The sequence below is a fragment of the Mus caroli genome, unplaced genomic scaffold (genome assembly GCF_978045245.1).
Source record: "Mus caroli unplaced genomic scaffold, Mus_caroli_1 scaffold_11, whole genome shotgun sequence".
Classification (NCBI taxonomy): Eukaryota; Metazoa; Chordata; class Mammalia; order Rodentia; family Muridae; genus Mus; species Mus caroli.
Window position 1 is genome coordinate 76,993,957 of NW_028227266.1, and position 18,985 is coordinate 77,012,941.

The 18,985-nt window shown below is 45.5% G+C and overlaps 1 protein-coding gene across 3 annotated transcripts; it reads left to right on the forward strand.

Annotated features, from left to right (window-relative positions):
• Window positions 1-2,656: 2,656 nt before the first annotated feature.
• On the forward strand, window positions 2,657-17,509 carry LOC110288966 (glutathione S-transferase A2). Of its 3 annotated transcripts, none has more exons than XM_085827773.1 (7): window positions 2,657-2,764; window positions 6,916-7,024; window positions 10,116-10,167; window positions 10,951-11,083; window positions 14,680-14,821; window positions 16,353-16,484; window positions 17,278-17,509. In XM_085827773.1, exons 2-7 carry the CDS (start codon window positions 6,938-6,940, stop codon window positions 17,398-17,400), a joined length of 669 nt encoding a protein of 222 aa, XP_085683899.1. In that variant the 5' UTR covers window positions 2,657-2,764; window positions 6,916-6,937; the 3' UTR covers window positions 17,401-17,509. The 3 variants fall into 3 exon arrangements, with proteins under 3 accessions (XP_085683899.1, XP_021010850.2, XP_085683900.1); XM_021155191.3 differs by lacking the exon at window positions 2,657-2,764 and adding an exon at window positions 6,245-6,341; XM_085827774.1 differs by lacking the exon at window positions 2,657-2,764 and adding an exon at window positions 6,359-6,378.
• The last annotated feature ends 1,476 nt before the right edge of the window (window positions 17,510-18,985 follow it).

Genomic DNA, 18,985 nt, shown 5'->3' on the forward strand with positions numbered 1-18,985 from the left:
AGAGCAGTTAGTGCTCTAGCCCACTGAGCCATCTCACCAGCCCCAAATATTTCTTATTGCATATGATCCTGAGAAATCACATGGTGAGGGAGAAACAGCATTAATTTACCTTATTTTGCATATATACACATATGTAACATATATACATATAACACACACACACACACACACATCTTCAATCAAGTTATCTGAAAATAACAAGAAGGGCCTGAGTCGGCCCAGTTGGTCATTCTTCAGTATACGGTCACAGGGTCCTTTGAGAGCGATAAGGAAATCATAAGGTAAGGAGATACATATGTTTGAAATGGGGAAGTCTTACACAAGCTGTTTCTTATGCCAAAAAAGGTTACTAAAGAACTGCAGCCATTGTGTTGGGGGGGACCCTCTCAGAGGCAAAGGGGAGGGGTGATTGGGGGCAACATTTGTGATGTAAATAATAAAAGAAAGCTAATTAAAAGACAAGAAGTGCATCCATGTTATTTATTATGTTTAGGAGAGAAAGTGGGCAAAGACAGCAGAAGGAAGCAATCTTACACAGGGACAAAGTCAGCAGGAGGCTAATCACACAATGTTGAACAAGGGAAACAGATGGGGTGACTCGAACATTTCAGATGGAGCACACAGTGGCCTTGGGACTGATAATTCTTGTCTCTTCATGGGAAAAGCCAAGTTCCCAGGAACCAAAACTCTCATTCCTCCTAGGCCAGATCTTCATCCCCCAAACTGGCCTTGACGAGTCCACTCCTTAGCAAGGACACAGAACTAGGTTCTTTTTTTGTCCTTTTACTGGGGCCTCTGAGGAAGCCTAAGATTGGTCTACTCTCAGCCCAGGCCCAAGACACATTTCAAATCATGGCTAGAATTCTTCACGGGCACAAACTTTTTCCCCCCACTAACTTTTAAGGGACAAAGAGGAACAGCCTCAGAGTGGTGTGACAAAGGGGTCTTGGTGTCTACATTAACCTTCACACTGGGGAAGAGAATTTGGGGAGTCTATACCTTTGAACTTGTCTTTTCCATATTGGGGCTCTGCCCCAGGCTCCAGGGAGCATGGCAGAGCAAGCTATACCACCAAGCGGCACTCTCAGCCCCGTGAAAATTTTCTGAAGTCCAAGTAATTTTAAAGGACACATTTGAAGGACACATCAATTTTTTATTTCAGATAAAGTCCAGGAATTGCAACAAAGAGCTTGGACATTTGTTAGTTTGGTGGAGTAGCACATGACAAATCATCCAACTGTCCTTTCTACACCTGCACACAGGGACACATCTCCAACACTCAAGGGAAGTTGGTCACATGTCCATCTGGCCTCTCTCTGTGCACACACCTGGCCAGCCATGGGAACTTGGAACCAAGCCCTGAGAACTTACTTCCTTTCCAGGCTGGGAAAACGCACTCAGCTCTAAGGCAAAGGCAGTCCTCAGCAGGACTCCTGACTCAGCCCTTGCTGTGCACTGTAGATCTCCCAGTTGTCTCTGCTGGGTCTTGGCATTGCTCTCCTGGGACATCTCCTTTCACCACGGGTTTCCTTCCCTCCTCTGCCATAGGCTGTCAGGCGGTGACAGGGACTCTTTCATGAGCAGTGCTCAAACACAACTCATCCCTGTAGCTGAGGCCCTGGGTTGGTGCACAAGTATGTCACCTTGAAATGGCTAGGTTGTCATCTGTTTTAGCAAAGTGAAGGGCCCTTGAAGAATGAAATTCTATAGCTGAAGAGAAATTAGCAGTGGACATCAAGATAAAAAGAGGCCAGCCTTGCTCTCTGGTAGGGTATACAGCCTCAGGCATGTGACAGGCATCTCGGAGGCCAGCCAGATCATCAGGTAATGATTAATAACCAAGACCCATGAACCAAGGATTAACTAACATCACGAATCAGCTTGTGGGTGTGTGAGTGAGGTCAGCGAGAATGACCTTGTTGTGGATAAGAGCCATGTCTGAACTTGGCAGGAAGGATCAGTAATTCTCACTAGCTTGGAAATGGCATTGCTAATGGTGACAAAGCAACTTTCCCACAGGAGTAACTGCAGGGACTCACAGGCTGCACTGAGACCTAGGGCAGGCTGCACAGAGTGTGACTTGTCACCAGATAAAGATAAAGATCTGTGCCCTTCCTTTCTGCCCACAGGCTCTTGATTTTTTTTTTTTTAATCAAAACAAGACAAAGATTAGGATAGATATCATACTACTGCAGGATTTTAATATTAACATGCTTCATCAGATAAAACAAGCAGGGAGCAGTGTGACCTGTTGTGTCTAACTTAGCCTTGAATTTGAGACAGTGCATTAATTCTGCAATTTAGGGCTCCTTAACAAGCCATCCCTCAAACCCAATAGTTTAATGTCACATTGTTACATAGCAGAGGGTTCCCAGGTTGACTCTGTGGTATTATTTCTTCTCCTAGTGCAGTTTTTCCTCCTTCCTTTCTTCCCTTCTTAGCCAAGATGTCTCTTTCGGGTTACTCACAGGAGCATGGAGGAGAGGTGACTTAGAGGCCCATAAGCATGACACCAAGAACTTCATGAATGGAGCCAGATCTTCAGGGAAAGGTGGTGGCTTGTCAGCCCCTCCCGCTGATTTGGCACCTTTCAGCTCTATCATGAAACTCTGGAATCTTGGACTCTATGTGTGTCTATGGGAGGGGCTGTTCCCTCTTTGTCCCCACACCCTGGGTAAGAATTGTCACCTTACTAAAGTAGCGTGCACACTCCTCTGGAGCTGGACTGGGAGCTGAGTGGAGAAGAAGCCAGGACTCTCACTAGGTCAGTATTCTCTCTTATAACCCGTGGAACCTGTTCTCAGGTCTGCAGCACAGCAAACTAGTTTTTCAGTGTTATATTTAGTTAGCATGCACTGATTGCCCAAAATAACTGGATTTATTAGGTAGTTCTTACCCCTGTATATAATAGGCTTTGCTCATATTCAATGTCCATTACGATTGATTTACCTGCATTTGGTTCTGGTTCATATGCATTGCTTTGAGACTGAACATCCAGTAGCCACCTATTGCTCCCCCTCTATTCCTTCTTTCAGTTCTCCCTCCCTCCTCGTCCCTTTTCCCTCCATCTTTCCCTCCTCCAGTCTCCCGTCCTCCTCTTCTGTCCTTTCTTCTTTCCTTCTGTTCCTTCCTCCTCTCCTGCTCCTCTTTTTTCCCCTTCTGCTTCTTTGTGTGTCCCCTCCTTCCTGCCCCTCCTTCAGTGTCACTGAGCCAAAGGGTGGGGTTTAATGGATTTGCAGGGGAATCTAAGGGCATGGGATTTAGGATAGTGAGGAGTGGGACTGGCCTGGCCTCTCAGGCAAAATGAAGATCAGCAATGTTCTTCTGCATCCCCAAACCCAAAGAGAAAATGCAGATTCCTCTCACTTAAGAAGTGAAATTCACCACAGACTCTCCCGGGTCCCCTCTGAAACCACATTCCCAGCTCGGTTTTCTAGGGCATTTATGTCTGTCATGCAGATTCCCATTGCCTTGATCATTCTGTTGAACAGAGTAGCAGGTTTCATACTTAGCATTTCTTATTTTATTACTAGTTTATTATCTAAATACCCAACACAATTTGTATTTTTAAATGGTGACCCAGAGCAAGGAAGTAGGAAAAATAAAGTGTGAATCTTGAACCATCTGAGGACCCTGCCTATACCAGGGTTTCCATCCTATACCAGGAAAGAGGCCGTCTACTTATTCCCTTTGGAAACTAAAGAGTATGTAAGACGATACAGCAGGAATAAAGTCCTTCTGTAGAATGAGGTTGAATGCAAGCTCCGACACTTAGCAGTTACATGGCCAATCCTGTGCTGCGGTTCTAGACAGTCACAAACATGGAGAAGGCTCTAGGACTCTTGGGTAGCATGCAGCTCTAACTCTGGGAGGTTAGAGAGAGCCACACAGCTCAGCATGGATGTCATGTATAAGGCACTCATCACCAAGAAGGCTGCAAGGCAGTAGCCTGACCAATGCTGTGCAATGACTGCAGCGTGGGGAGGATGGAGCAAAGGACTTCCCTGAGAACCTCAGCATCTGAGAGTCCCTGGGATGTCCCCCAGACTGAAGCTGTCCAGGGCAAACTAGTGCTCGTGGGGAAAAACAAAGAAAACCAGAAAGACAAAAAGAACAGAGGTTTATAATGTGCTGCAGGCAGCTGTTAGGTGACCATGAGGAGCAGCTGCAATCCGAGGGTAGGAAGGCTGACATCTGGGCTGAGGCTGGGTGATGCTGGCCCAGGAGGCAGAGGCCACGTGAGCAGAAAGTCAGGGACTTCTCAGTCTGGAAGGCTGCTCTCTCCAGCCAGGGCTTTTTTTGTTCATTTGTTTGTTTTGGTTTGTTTTTGTTTGTTTGTTTGTTTTGTTGTTGTTGTTTTTGAGACAGGGTTTCTCTGTTGCCCTGGCTGTCCTGGAACTCACTCTGTAGACCAGGCTGGCCTCGAACTCAGAAGTTCACCTGCCTCAGCCTCCCTAATACTGGGATTAAAGGTGGGTGCCACCACGCCCGGCTTCCAGCACGGGCTTTAACGGCTGAGGAGATGATGGGGCTCAGGTTGAATTCCAAGAGCAGAGCTTGCTGATCAGTTAGGAGTCTGTAAGTCTGGTGTCTGGATAGGGTTCTCTCCCATGCAGAGCAAACACAAACGAAGTCATTATCCTGTTCCCTTCTAGCCTTTATCATCCTCTGGCCTTGGAAACTGCTCAGTGCAGGCGATTATAAATCTCCTACTGCACTCCTTCAAAATAGAAATATACATTTGTATATAAACCAGAAAGAGAGCATAAAAAGGAGGGGAGAACATCACAAGTTTATCTGAACTGGCACAGATTAACTCTTTATATACAAAGAGTCCAGCCACACAGGCTTTGGCACATAAATAGAGTGAGAGGAAAAATACACTCAGGCTAAAACTGTCACCAGACAGAGCCTGCACAGCGTGTGCTGATCCTGGGCATCAGTGCAGCGTGCATTGACCATTCCCTAGCTACAGGTGAGGAGCTGATGGTGGGACAGGCACTGACACGTGGTGGCTCCTGGTGGAACTTTTCCTCTGACTCCTTGTTTTTGCATCTCAAAGAGTTTAGATACTTTATTGCCTAAAAATGTTAAATGTTGTGACCAAAAGGTAGTTTTAAGTCACAACTCTTTTTTTTTTTTTTTTTTTTTTTTTTGTTACTTGAGACAGGGTTTCTCTGTGTAGCCCTAGCTATCCTGGAACTCACTCTGTAGACCAGGCTGGCCTCAAACTCAGAAATCCACCTGCCTCTGCCTCCCAAGTGCTGGGATTAAAGGCATATACCACCACTGCCTGGCTAAGTCACAACTCTTTTAAAAACAACAACAACAAAACAACCAAAAAAAAAATAGAATCCTTTTAAAAAGACAGACCCTGAAATTTTCTATCCTGTGACAAGGTAAAGACTCTACCCCTGGCCTGTGATGTTGACTTACAGTCACTGAGCAGCAGGGACCCAGCATGTCTGCCAACTGTGCAGAAACTCAGGTGTATCCATCAGGGTTTCCTTCTCAGGGGACTGGATGACATCATGCCATCTCCTTGCAAGAGTGACAGCACTGCACCAAGGAACTTTGTGATTCACCGAGGTTCAGTGAGCACCTGCCCTCGACGTGGTGCACACCTAAGGCGGTTACTTCCCCTGGGATGTGAGGCTGACACATCAGCTACTCTCCTCGAAACATGGTCCAGTTGCACAGTGGGAAGCAGAGCAGCAGCAGGAGATGACCCTTCTCCTGCAGCGAGAATTGGGCATTGGCACAGCCAGGGTGACATAAGGCCAACAGAAGCTTCTGAACCAAGTGGTCCAGGAGCCAAAGAACCAGGGAGAGTCTGTGCCTCATTCCCTCCAGGATGGCTGTGCATCCCAAGGCTCAACAGGCTCCCAGGTTTGGTTTGGTTTCTTTCTTTTCTTTAAAGATTTATTTACTTATTATATATAAGTAGTACACTGTCGCTGTTCTCAGACACAGACAAGAGAGCATCAGATGTCATTACGGATGGTTGTGAGCCACCATGTGGTTGCTGGGATTTGAACTCAGGACCTCAGGAAGAGCAGTCAGTGCTCTTAACCGCTGAGCCATCTCCTCCAGCCTGGCTCCCAGCTTTTTCGTCACTGTAGGCTCCAGGCAAGTCTGCTTCTGTCCCTGAGGTGAAGGCCTATGGGCAGCTGAGACTGGTTTGGTGCAGCTGCTGGTTGATGGTTACCAATGGGTGAGAGATTAAGTTACAAAGCTCTCCTGTCTTCGTCAGGGTTTCTATTCCTGCACAAATCAAGAAGCAAGTTGGGGAGGAAAGGATTGATTGAGCTTACACTTCCACATTGCTGTTCATCACCAAAGTAAGGACTGGAACTCAAACAAGTCAGGAAGCAGGAGGTGATGCTGAGGCCTTGAGGGGTGCTAATAACGGGCTTGCTTCCCCAGGCATGCTCAGCTTTCTTTCTTTTCTTTCTTTCTTTCTTTTTGTTTTGTTTTTTTCTTTTGTTTTTTTGTTTTTTTTTTTTGTTTGTTTGTTTTTGGTGTTTCAAGACAGGGTTTCTCTGTGTAGCCCTGGCTGTCCTGGAACTCACTCTGTAGACCAGGCTGTCCTTGAACTCAGAAATCTGCCTGCCTTTCTTATAGAACCCAGGACTACCAGCCCAGGAAGGGCAGTGCTCACAATGGGCCCTTCCACCTTGATCACTAAGAAAATGCCTCACAGCTGGATCTCATGGAGGCATTTCCTCAAGGGAGGCCCCTTTCTCTGATAACTCCAGCTTGTGTCAAGTTGACATACAAAACCAGCCATACATCTCCCTCGGCTCCCTGCAAGCCAGCCATGGAGGAGGCAGACTGCCCTTCTCCAGTGTGTGTTACTAAACACATCCCACTCCACAGGCTTCTGGGCTGATCTCTCTGCCTTTTCACTCCTAGTCCGTGAACCACAGTAGCTGCTATGGCTGGGAAGCCTGTGCTTCACCACTTCAATGCCCGGGGCAGAATGGAGTGCATCAGGTGGCTCCTGGCTGCAGCAGGGGTGGAGGTAGGTTGTGCAGGGTTCTGCAGCTGGACCTTACATCCAGTTTAAAATACTTCTCTAAGCTGAGAGACTCCATGCCAGGAGAAGTTCAGGAAGTTTGCCTTTAATGGTTAACAGTCTAGTACTAAAAAGGGGATGGATCGACTGGACATAGTGAAATTTTACTGTGCTTTCTAGGAAGAAGTCATTCACATTTAAAATCAAATAATTAATCGCTTACTTGAGATTAATCAAATTACATAACGAAACATGGAAACACAAACTTGAATACTGGTTATTAGGTAACACTAATTGATTATTACTGATTTATGGTATGATATTGTGACCTTAGGAAAGCCACTGTTCATTCAAAACGACTCCATATGTTTGGAGTATATATGTGATGTGAGATGTTTGTGCTGTGGACCTGTGACAGCACAGGACTGTGTGACATTACAGTCAGTCTCAGAGAAAATGGGCACAGAGATGAGCAGGGTGACCTGCAGGTGGGGTATTGGAGCTGCAGACTGTCAGATGGAGATATTTATATCTTGTAGTTTTACAGCAGAGAACCTGAGGTTTCTATGATAAAGATGGTTTAAAGGGGCAGGGACTGAAGTGATGGCTTAGTGGTTAAAATCCCACACTGTTCTTACAGAGGACGGGTACAGGCTGCTCAGAAATACCTGTCACTCTAACCCCAGAGGGTTCCCATGCCTTTGACCATCATGGGCAATTGAGCAGACATGTGCACACATACACACACAAACACACACACACACACACACACCTTTCCACATATAGTATAAAAACATTAAAAGGAATAAACTATACCAGAATACTAAATAGAGGTTTGTTTTTTGTTTTTCTTTTCAAGACAGGGTTTCTCTGTGTAGCCCTGGCTGTCCTGGAACTCACTTTGTAGACCAGGCTGGCCTTGAACTCAGAAATCTGCCTGCCTCTGCCTCCCAAGTGCTGGGATTAAAGGCGTGTGCCACCATGCTGGGTTCTAGAGTTAAATTTAAAACCCCCACCACAAATGAGAGGCGTGGCACAAAAGGTTGTAACAAACGACCTGTTGAAAAGGAACAACACTCAGTAATCAGTTTCCCATGCCTATCAAATGGCAGGCAAAGGGCTGTCCGGAGGGTATAAGTGGTGAATAAGAGAGAGCTCGCATCCTCAGGCAGCCTCTATGTCTATGAGCTTCAGCTTTTCAGTGTGAGTGGCCCAGGTGAGGAGGGGAGAGCAGCATTCAGCAGCTAAATGCTTTCCTTTCAAGCTTTTGAGCAGAAAATGCCGGTAGGCTTTAGTGCTGCCCTCTAGCGGCAACTCTGGGGAAATCATCTCCCTGGTCACATAGGGAGTTAGGAATGCCTGGGGATGAAGTGGTGGACACTGCTAGCTGGAGATCAGGTCCTCAGATAGCAGCAGAATGGGAGGCTTAAAGGATGAAGTGGCATCCCAGGTGGACCGCTGGTGTCCTCCCGCAGTGTCATGGCCACGTGATTACCTCAGCTGTGGAATCGCATTCCTAAAAGTTAAAGGTCTTCCTCTGGATCCTTTCTGAATGAAGCAGAACATAAGACAGAGACACTTCAGAGCCGTCCCCCGGGTGAATGCTTTAAATAAACACATAATTGGCTTCAGAGTCCATATGACGGCGTTGTGGCTCAGGGATATGTGCTAAGCCACTGGGGTGCTGAGTTCAGCACAAGAGGAAGGCTGGATGGGGCTATCTGCACAGAGCCTTCCTCTTCTGAGTCCCATAGTCACTGGGAAGGCAGTGGGCGGGGCCGTTAGAGAGCCTGGCTCAAAACTTGCAGATGCCATGTGCCTGCAGGCCGGCCATTGGCATCCCTCTCACCTTCGACCTCACCCCCACCAGCCCATCACAATTCAGCCCCATCTGTGATGACTGCTGTGTGATCCCTGTACCTCTCTGAAGGTTGTACAAGTTGCTGACGCTTCTATTTACGTTGCCTATGAACCCTATCCTGTCAGGTTATGGAACCATGAGAAATCTCACTAGGCAAGTTTGAAGCTGATTTTCAACCTTGAAAAGCTAAAAAATTCTTTACAATTGAAAGGAAAATGAGTGGTTTAGATTACTTAAGAAGGCGGGAGATTAAACTCGGCTTCAGGTCCCAGTAACATATAAAATGGTCATGGTGGATTGTCACTGGGTATGTGCACACAAAAACATTTTATACTCATACATAAAACACATGAATATATGAAAAACACAACAATGGCCCTGAGATGTAAGTAACTTTACCAAGGAGCTGGTGTAGTGGCTTAGCTGTTTAGAGTTCTTTTTTTTTTTTTTTTTTTTTTTTGGTTTTTTGAGACAGGGTTTCTCTGTATAGCCCTGGCTGTCCTGGAACTCACTTTGTAGACAGGCTGGCCTCAAACTCAGAAATCTCCCTGCCTCTGCCTCCCATGTGCCAGGATTAACGGCATGCACCACCACACCTTTAAGCTTAGAGTTCTTACTGAATATGCAGGCAATCTTCTGTGGTTTGCAGCACCCAGATAAGACAGCTAAAAACTGCCTGTTACTCCAGGCCCAAGGGCATCTCTACACCTGGCCTCTATGATCTTGACCTCCAAGAGGAATGCATTCATATATACAAAACACACACACACACACACAAACACACATGTTTGAATGTATGTACAATTAAAATTAGTAAAACTAAATCCTAAAGAAACAAAATCAAAGTGGTTATCTGTCCATGCCATACACCAGGATGGAGATCTGGAAAGATCTATCCTGTTCTCAGTGGAATTAGCAGGCTTTCCTGACAGTCCAAAACCTCAACAAAGTCCCAGTGCTTGTCTGCCAGGAGATCACTCTCTTCTTAGGACCTCAGCATGGCCATCATGAGTTCTAGAGGAAGAACGAGCCAAGAATGAGCAGCTTGGTTGTGCTCAATGCCCATCTGCTGAACAATCTATTCTGAATTTCCAAGTGGCCATGAATAGACTCCTTTGTATCTTCTGGAGGTTTTCAGTTCTGCAGATGAAGCACCCAACAGGGACCACTGAAGTTCAAAGGTCTACAGTAACACAGAAAGAGCTAATGAGCATGCTTTTATTTTCCTGCTTTCAGTTTGAAGAGAAGTTTATACAGAGTCCGGAAGATTTGGAAAAGCTCAAAAAAGGTAACACAGAGTATCTGTGTGACATCAGTGAGGTGCCGCAGTAAGGCCTGTCTGAAGGTGATGTTGGTGGGTGGTGGGTAGGAGTAGTTGGAATGGCAGAGTGGTCTGATGTAGGTGGTAGGGCTCCCTGAGTGGGCTGGAACAGTGGGAATAGGGGCGTGGTCAAGTGTCTCCAAAGATTTGTCTGGTGACTTGTGAATGTTTTCTCATTATTTCCCCATCAGCTAGGTCACTCAGGTTCACTTATTTATTCTGTGTTTTACCCACTCTGCCCACCAACCACAAACATGTGATCAGAGATTAAATCATAGGTAGAGAAACAGCTGGGAGGGTTTTTTTCTCAAGCATTTTTATTATAGCCCCTGATGAGTTACTATCCCCTGACAGATACAGGCTGGAGAATAACAAGGAGCCTCATTATATAAGAAACACCCTAATGAACATAATGAGACTTTCAGACTCTCTACGTAGCTCTGTTTGCATGGTGGTCGTTGGCTGTCCCTCCTCACCTCCTTAATTCACCCAAGGATGTGAACATAAAACCATGCATGAGAGATATAATATGTATGTGGATAGGAAATTAAGGTGAATGAGAGATGCTCAAAGAGGATGAGATGGGTGAGGCAGAGAGGAAACAAGGACTAAAATAAAGGAGATTCCACTTGAAAGACAGGCAGCCACTTCTTACCTTTCCTCTGCATGTTGGGACACTTCAATACTTTTCTGCTCCCAAGAAGTGAGTCTGGGACACTTGACAGACCTTTTCCCTTTATCCTTTCACAGATGGGAATTTGATGTTTGACCAAGTGCCCATGGTGGAGATTGATGGGATGAAGCTGGCACAGACCAGAGCCATTCTCAACTACATCGCCACCAAATATGACCTCTATGGGAAGGACATGAAGGAGAGAGCCCTGTATGTATTTCTTGTTTTTTCCCCAGTGGGAAACAAGGGAAGGATCTGGGTTCCTCCTTGAGTGCGCAAGAGAGTGGCAGGGTTTGTGTCTATGGTGGTTCTGGGTATAAATACTTAGGCCAAGGATGGCAGATTTGGTACAGGGGAGGGAAGAGCAGATGGGGTGGGATCAGGAGAGTGAGACTACAGCAGGGGATGATGCTCAAAGCACAGCACAGGTACCCAGCTGCAAACCATGAGGGGCCACAGCTCCTGAGCTTGGTGGAATCATGACTTCAGGTGCTCAAGCTTCAGTGACTCACCTCAGGCAACAGCTCAGGACAAAGGACATGGGAATGGACATTAGAGGAGGGTCCTAGGGAAGGAGGGGCAGAAGGAACTGCTTCCTACATCCAGGAAGGAACACTGCAGAGCAAGAACCTGAATGCCAGCCAGTTCTGTGGATTGGTCAACTCAGTGAGCCTTAGAGAGGAAGGTTCCTGAGGACCAGGGTCACCTGAAGCTTTAACTCAGGATGAAAGCAGCCAGGCTGGTGGCAGCACCCACACTGGGACCCACTCTACTGTGACAGAATCCTTCATTCATAAACCACATGTGGGAGTGTCACAGTTGCTCCCAGAACTAAAAGTGTTATTGGCCAGCAACACTAATGGGAAGACATGTCCATGGGAAATAGACTTGGCTTTAACAGTGCATGCATAGAAATATTCCTAGCAGCACTATTTGGAATTTTCTACTGGAGAATCAGTCAAGACATTCAGTAATAGATGAAGGAGGAGCCCAGGTTCCAATTTAGCCATGAAAATAGATGGTGCAGTGAGGGAAGCAGGAAAGGATAAAGAGCAAGCATTGTATTCTGTAAACGAAGCAGACACCAGGGCCACATGTTCTGTGGTTGATTTCAGGGGAAGTGTTTCTGTACTCAGAGTGGATAAGAAGGAAGTGGAGGGAAAGGGGATCAACCTCTTCTAACATTGCAGTATGCTGACGTTGTTAGACTGCCACGGACATACTGAAACGCAGAATACCATCTTTCAAGGAGCCAAAAATGCTATAGTGTGAAAATGTGATGCCTCACCTAAAAAAAGAACTGTATAAGATACAGTTTAGAACAAGGGAAAACATATGTCTAGTGATATGCTCTGGACTGACAGAATAAAGAAATAGACAAATTGCCACGTGGCCGTGGAGTGCCCACTTTAATCCAAGCCAAGCACTCAGGAGGCAGAGGCAGGCAGAGCTCTATGAGTTCAAGGCCAGCCTGATTTCTAGAGTGATTTCCAGTACAGCCAGGGCTACAGAGTACAAAAACAAAAACAACAAAAACAAAAGAAAACAACAAAAACTTTTATAAGGATAACATTTAACTGGGGCTGGCTTATAGCTTCAGAGGTTAGTCCATTATCATCAAGGCAGGAACATGTAGGCATCCAGGCAGGGATGGTGCAGGAGGAGCTGAGAATTCTACATGTTCATCTGAAGGCTGCTAGTCAAAGACTGGCTTCTAGGCAGCTAGAAAGAGAGTATGAAAGCCCATGACACACCTACTCCAACCAAGGCAACACTTCCTAATTGCCACTCCGTGGACCAAGCATATACAAACCATCACATTCTACTCTCTGGCCCCATAAACACATGAGTCTTTGGGGGAACATAACCTACACATAACATAATAAAATGGACATTTAGTCTAACTTCTATAGTGTATAGCAGTCTCAAGGAAGACAGGAAACACTGCATCTCCAAGGCTGATGTCAATGTGGTCTTTAGATCTCCAACTCCTTTTCCATCTTTGTTTGAGCAACAAACTTCTTTCTCCTGTGCTATTTCCACTCCCTGTTAGCAGCTTTCCTCAGCAGATATCCCATGGCTCTGGCATTGCAAATATCTTGGGGTCTCTAAGGCAACTTAAACTTCACATGTTCGTGTTTCATAATCTGGGTTCTACACTTGATCTTCTGGGCTCCTCCAAAGGGCTTGGGTCACTTCTCCAGCTCTGCCCTCTGTAGCACTCTAGGCTCTGGTTGACACCACTGTTGCTGCTCTTGGTGATCAACCCATGGTACTGGCATCTCCAATATGCTGGAGTCTTCCACTGTAACTAGGCTTCACCAGTAGTCTCTTGTCGGCTGTCTTGAAGGTGCCAGGACCCCTTCAGTTCTGGGCTGTCAACTGATAGCTAGGCTCCACCTTCACCGGCGGCCTTCCAAGGCCTCTCACAGTGCCAAGCTTCAGCTGCCTTCAAAACCAGTACCATCTGGGTGACTCTTACACATTAGGAAGTTCAGCTGCAGCATGAGGTACAACCCTTGCTAGCTCTAGAACACAGCTTCTTTGTGCTGTCAGAAAACACTTCCCAGAGGCTCTCACCTCAGTGATGCTGGTCTCTTCTTCTTCTTCTTTTTTTAATAACACTCTCAAAAAAAAAAAGAAAGTAAAAGTTTAAAAAAAAAACACTCTCCCGTGTGTGTGTGTTTAAGATTTATTTTATTTATTATATGGAAGTACACTGTAGCTCTCTTCAGACACTCCAGAAGAGGGCGCCAGATCTCGTTATGGATGGTTGTGAGCCACCATGTGGTTGCTGGGAATTGAACTCAGGACCTTTGGAAGAGCTTAAGTTTAAGAGTTTAAGTGCTCTTAAACGCTGAGCAATCTCTCCAGCCCCGCTGGTCTCTTCTTAATAACCACTAATTTATTACCTGCAGCTAACTAACATCAACTGGTCAAGTAGTCTCTTCCTCTTGACTACAAAGCCAGATACATATAGCCGAAGCTGCCAAAGTTCTGCTGTTTGCTGGGGCTGGAACCTGGCCCCCTTGTTCTATTACCTCATCACCAGCTTTCTGTTTCCTAACGACTTCACTGCCTAGCTTGGCTGTTCAAAAACTTGCTCTGTAGATTGACAAAGATAAGTCTTGACAAATGTTAACAAGCCTAGAATCTGTCAGCAGCATGTGGAGTTCATACAAATGTGCTTCCTGAGAAATAGATGGACAACTTCTAACACTGACCAAAAATGACTCCAGGCTGTGCAGCACAATGGGAGATGAACAGAGACGCTTGTGTTGAGCTTACAGGGAATGCAGCTTGTTAGTTCTGAGAATCTCAGCATGCTTGTTGAACAAACAATGTCAGGGAGAGGTGGGTACATAGGTACACAGACAGACAGACAGACAGACAGACAGGGCTAGAACAAGCCTGTTATAGAGTTGATGGTTATCTTGTGAGATGCCATCAATTATGACTGCATCTCTAGATGGGCCTGGGATTGATTATTTTTTGTGCTTGTGTTAGGGCATATTTGTGTAACAAAATTTAAACAAAACAAAACAACACTGGGAGGAGTGCAGAGAGGAGGGGTAACAGTGGTCTGGATATAATGTATAAGAGAAGAATTTTGTACAAATTCTCAAAGTGTATCAGAACCAGCAGGAGGTCCAAGGGGGAAGTTAATATATCTGTCCAGTGGAAGAGATAATGACCCACTACAGACAAATAGCTTTGCCAACACTGTTCACGGTAAATTTCTCAGCTTTTCACATTCAAATGTAAGATAGGATATTCTTGACAATTTGGAAACTTTTGTCTTTTAGGATTGACATGTATACAGAAAGTATTTTAGATCTGAATGAAATGATTGGGCAACTGTTAATATGTCCCCCAGACCAAAGAGAAGCCAAGACTGCCTTGGCAAAAGACAGAACCAAAAACCGTTACTTGCTTGCCTTTGAAAAGGTAAGTAGGCTCTTTGAAGTCTGGGGACACTGAGTTTCAGGGACAAGAGAAAGGCAGAGGCTGGGAGACAAAGGCTACTGCTACACTGGCCTTCACTTCCATGAGCCTGCTGTGCAGCTCCTGCCCCACAGGGCACTGTGTAAAAATGGCCTGGAAGGAGCAATGGATGCTTATGCCAGTCTAGCATCCAGCATTCAACAGGCTTCATGGCCACAACCAGCACTGGGCCTGTAGAAGGCTGAGCCACCCCAGAGAAGGGCCTGGGTCCTACAGAACACACTGGGCTTCCCTTCCACAGAGAACTGCAGTGAACAACAGATGGGAAAACATTCTGTTGAGTTACACAGGGAGGCCTGAGGGCAGCTGCCCGTCAGGAGGATATGATAGCAGGACAAAGATGGAGTGGAAATATCTGAACAGGGAGATAGAAGGAAGGTGGAAAGGAGGAGGCTGATGAAGAGATGTTAAGGAAAACTGACCTGCAGGACTTGGGGTCTCATCTTAAGAGAAAAGCCACGACACCTCAGCAAAGGGAGGTCAATGCCCATGCAGTACCTCTCATGGTCAGGGCTTCTCTTTGGAGGCAAACCAAGAACACTTCAGAAGGTGTTAAACTTCTGCCAAGTTAAAGATAAGAGCTAAAACTGTGGTCCTAGAGGAGGGCATCTTACAAATTCCTGAGGGACCTGGCTGTCTGCTCTAGAGGAGGTGGGACCTGGGAGAATGGCGTCCATGAAGGAGGTGAACTAAAGTCTCATGCGATAGACAACTTTATTCAGAGCATCAGACTCATGAGCAAAATGTACACTCACAAGAGCAAGCTGCATGTGCTGGCCAAGTTGCAAGTGACAAAAACATGTTTTTCCATATAGACATATAAATAAATAACAATAGCCAGTTGTAATGAAAAATCTGAGCTGAACTCACTCCCATTCACTACAGCTGGGAGGGGCAAAGAAGCTTAATCCAAGATTACTTCCATGTTTGGAAGGAACTGAGGTCACAGGACTCCTGTCTTGGTTTCTTAGAGTGTTTCCCACAAGCACTCAGAAATCTCCTCACATGACTTTGTCGGAGTTCCAACAGAACCTGACTTGAAAACCCATTTTATAAAGAATCACCTTATTTTTCATTCATCACTGAAGGTTCGCTCACTGCTACCTCTGCTCTGTGGAAGCAGGGAGGGCTTTAGGTGCCATCAGGTCCTCATGTCCCCTGAAGCTTGTGGGGCTGACAGTCAAGGGCCTGTCTCATGGGACACACTGTCCAGTCACCACAGCTGAAATCATCTCTGTGAGATTCATGACCTCCATGTACACCGTGAGCCATGTTCTGATGGACACTTGATGCTTAGTTTTGTTTTTGTATGGGGTAATTATAATTATTTTCTCTGTATATATGCACAATGTAAAACCCTTTCAATGGATCTTTTATTGAAGCTGAGTAGAGTCAGGGTAGCTTTGAGAGTCTTGGGGAGAGTGAGGGCCCCAGCCCAACTCTTTGTTCATAATCGGTCTCCTTTCATTTGCAGGTGTTGAAGAGCCATGGACAAGACTACCTTGTAGGCAACAGGCTGACCAGGGTGGACATCCACCTGCTGGAACTTCTCCTCTATGTGGAAGAGTTTGATCCCAGCCTTCTGACCCCTTTCCCTCTGCTGAAGGTGAGACCACCTCAGAGAGGCTGCCATAAACATGTCTCCTCTGACAATACAACGGTGGGCCTGGGGGCTGAAGTCCTACACTCGGGCCTCCCAACTGAGCTACTAGGCCCTCAGGTTGAGTCTTAAAAATAATCTTTTTACATGTGGAGATTTGAGGATGTATCCCAGGAAGAATATGTTGCCCTTTGTAATGAAAATCTGGCATGACCCTGAAGCTCTCTCTTTGGAACCTTGTTCCTGGCAGGATGCTTCTGGCCTCTCTTTTATCTACAATCGTGTGTTTTTGTGTCTTGCCTTTACTCACTCAGTGTCTGAGCAGGCCTCTGTCATGTGATCCCCTTCCCTCAGCTCTGTCTCCTGCTCTCTGTAGCCTGCTTTCTTCTCCAGTCCCCCTCATGCTGTCCCCAGGCCCATCCCATCACCCCATCTCTGTCTCCCATTGTGAAAACTGGCTGAGTTGCTTCTGGTTAGACTTGGACATTCCTGTCTCCACTTACACATCAGTTTTTCATGTCTTCCTTTTTCTTTCCTTCTCACTCATTCACACATGAGAGACAGTGCCACAGAGGCAGATCTACAGGGCGTGTCTAAAGGAGATTGTAACTGGATGTCAAAGGAGCTCTGAAGATAAATGATGCTGAGCCCTGCTTCTGACTCATGGTTTTCCATGCTTCTCCTGCCTACACTGGAGCTGTTGCAAGGATGCAGTTGATGGTGTTCTGGAAGGGGCTCAAATCCCTGGGTCATGCACGTGCCTACTACTAATGGTCAATTTGTGGTTTCTGGATCACAGGCCTTCAAGAGCAGAATCAGCAGCCTCCCCAATGTGAAGAAGTTCCTACAGCCTGGCAGCCAGAGAAAGCCTCCCTTGGATGCAAAACAAATTGAAGAAGCAAGGAAGATTTTCAAGTTTTAGTGAGGCTGCATTGATGGAGCCACAGAAACTGGCCTCTAATGGTTTGCAATTATAAAATACAATTGTTGATTCTGGCTATTGTGCAACAATAAAAAATGAAAAAATGGTATATGCTCCTCATAATTTCTAAGTATGAGCTCAGATTGCTCGCATCGCATACAAAGAGGAAGGAAAACAAGAATCACTTCACAGGAAACAAAGCTTGTAAGGCATGAGGAGAAATTAAAAAATAACACACACATACACACACATATATACACATATACACATACATACACACATATACACATACACATACATACATACACACACATACATACATATGCACACATACAGACACACATACACACACATACACAAACATGTACACACACATACACACACACACACACATACACACACATACACACACATACACACATACACACACACAGAAAAGATATGGTGTAACAAACATCAATGTAAAATAAACCAAAAAGTTTAAATCAAAATTAATTTGCAAGACGAGGAAATGAAAAGAAAATGGCAAAAAAATTAAAATGGGAAAAACTTTAAGATAAAAAGGGCTAAGTTGGCTGAAGCAGGCATTAGCAACTGGTAAAAGAAGCTTTAAAAGAGGAAAAACAGTGAGGAAATGAGGAAGCAAAGTTAAATGTTTAAAGGGAAGGAGGATCTGGAGGCCTGACCCAGATGGAAAGAGCATTGGTTGCTCTTGCAGAGGACCCAGGTTAGCTCCCTACATCCACAGGATTGTATATCTCACACCTATCTCTTACTGCACCTTTGTGGGACCGAATGTCCTTGTCTGACCTCTACAGTCACTGGATACCTATTATACACACGCACGCACGCGCACACACTTAGGCAAAACCTCTTAATACAAAGTTAAAAAAAATTAAATATTTAATGTAAAAAATAAAATATACAGGAAAAATACATTCAGGCAAAATAACAATAATAGAAAATGTCTTTGAAATGATCTCTCTGCAGCTACATATGGGCACATGCTATTAATTCCAATACTTGGGAGAGAGAGCTACATGGAGCTCTGTGAATTTAGGCTAGCCTGATCTACGTAGTGAGTTTCTGAACAACCAGAGCTACAGAAGAAATAGATTTGCCCTGTCTCAAATCAAGGAAAGATAAGGAAAAAATTAAAGCCAGAAAAACAAAATTCTGTCCTTGTCCCAGTGGAATCCTCTGACTTTGTCCCTTCTGTGCAACATCAAACTTCTGGACACAGGCCTACCCTGCATATCTTATGTTGAGGTCTAGCCTAGTGAGAATGCCTAATCCTACTCTCTAATACCCTGTGCCTCTTCCTCAGGTCTAGCCTGGGCTCAACATCCTTGCCCTGGTATATTCTGATGAGTTCCACTTACATTGTTATCAACCTCCAGCTCAGAGCAGGGCCCATGTCTTACACAGAAGTTCAGCCGCTTCCCCACCTGGGGGCGGCAGAGAGGTCCTAGAGTTCACAGAAGGCACAAGGAATCAGGAAGGCTGTTCCTTCACAAAGAGGGATGTGTAACCTGTGTTCAAACTAGAAGGCTGATGGTGAACATAGTTACTAGCCTGGAGGTTT

Bases quoted from the DNA above. Each gene is read 5' to 3' on its own strand.
- LOC110288966 (XM_085827773.1), top strand. From the start codon at position 6,938: ATGGCTGGGAAGCCTGTGCTTCACCACTTCAATGCCCGGGGCAGAATG. The intron at 10,168-10,950 runs GTAACACAGAGT...ATCCTTTCACAG, and splicing joins TTTGGAAAAGCTCAAAAAAG to ATGGGAATTTGATGTTTGAC. The intron at 16,485-17,277 runs GTGAGACCACCT...TCTGGATCACAG, and splicing joins CCCCTTTCCCTCTGCTGAAG to GCCTTCAAGAGCAGAATCAG.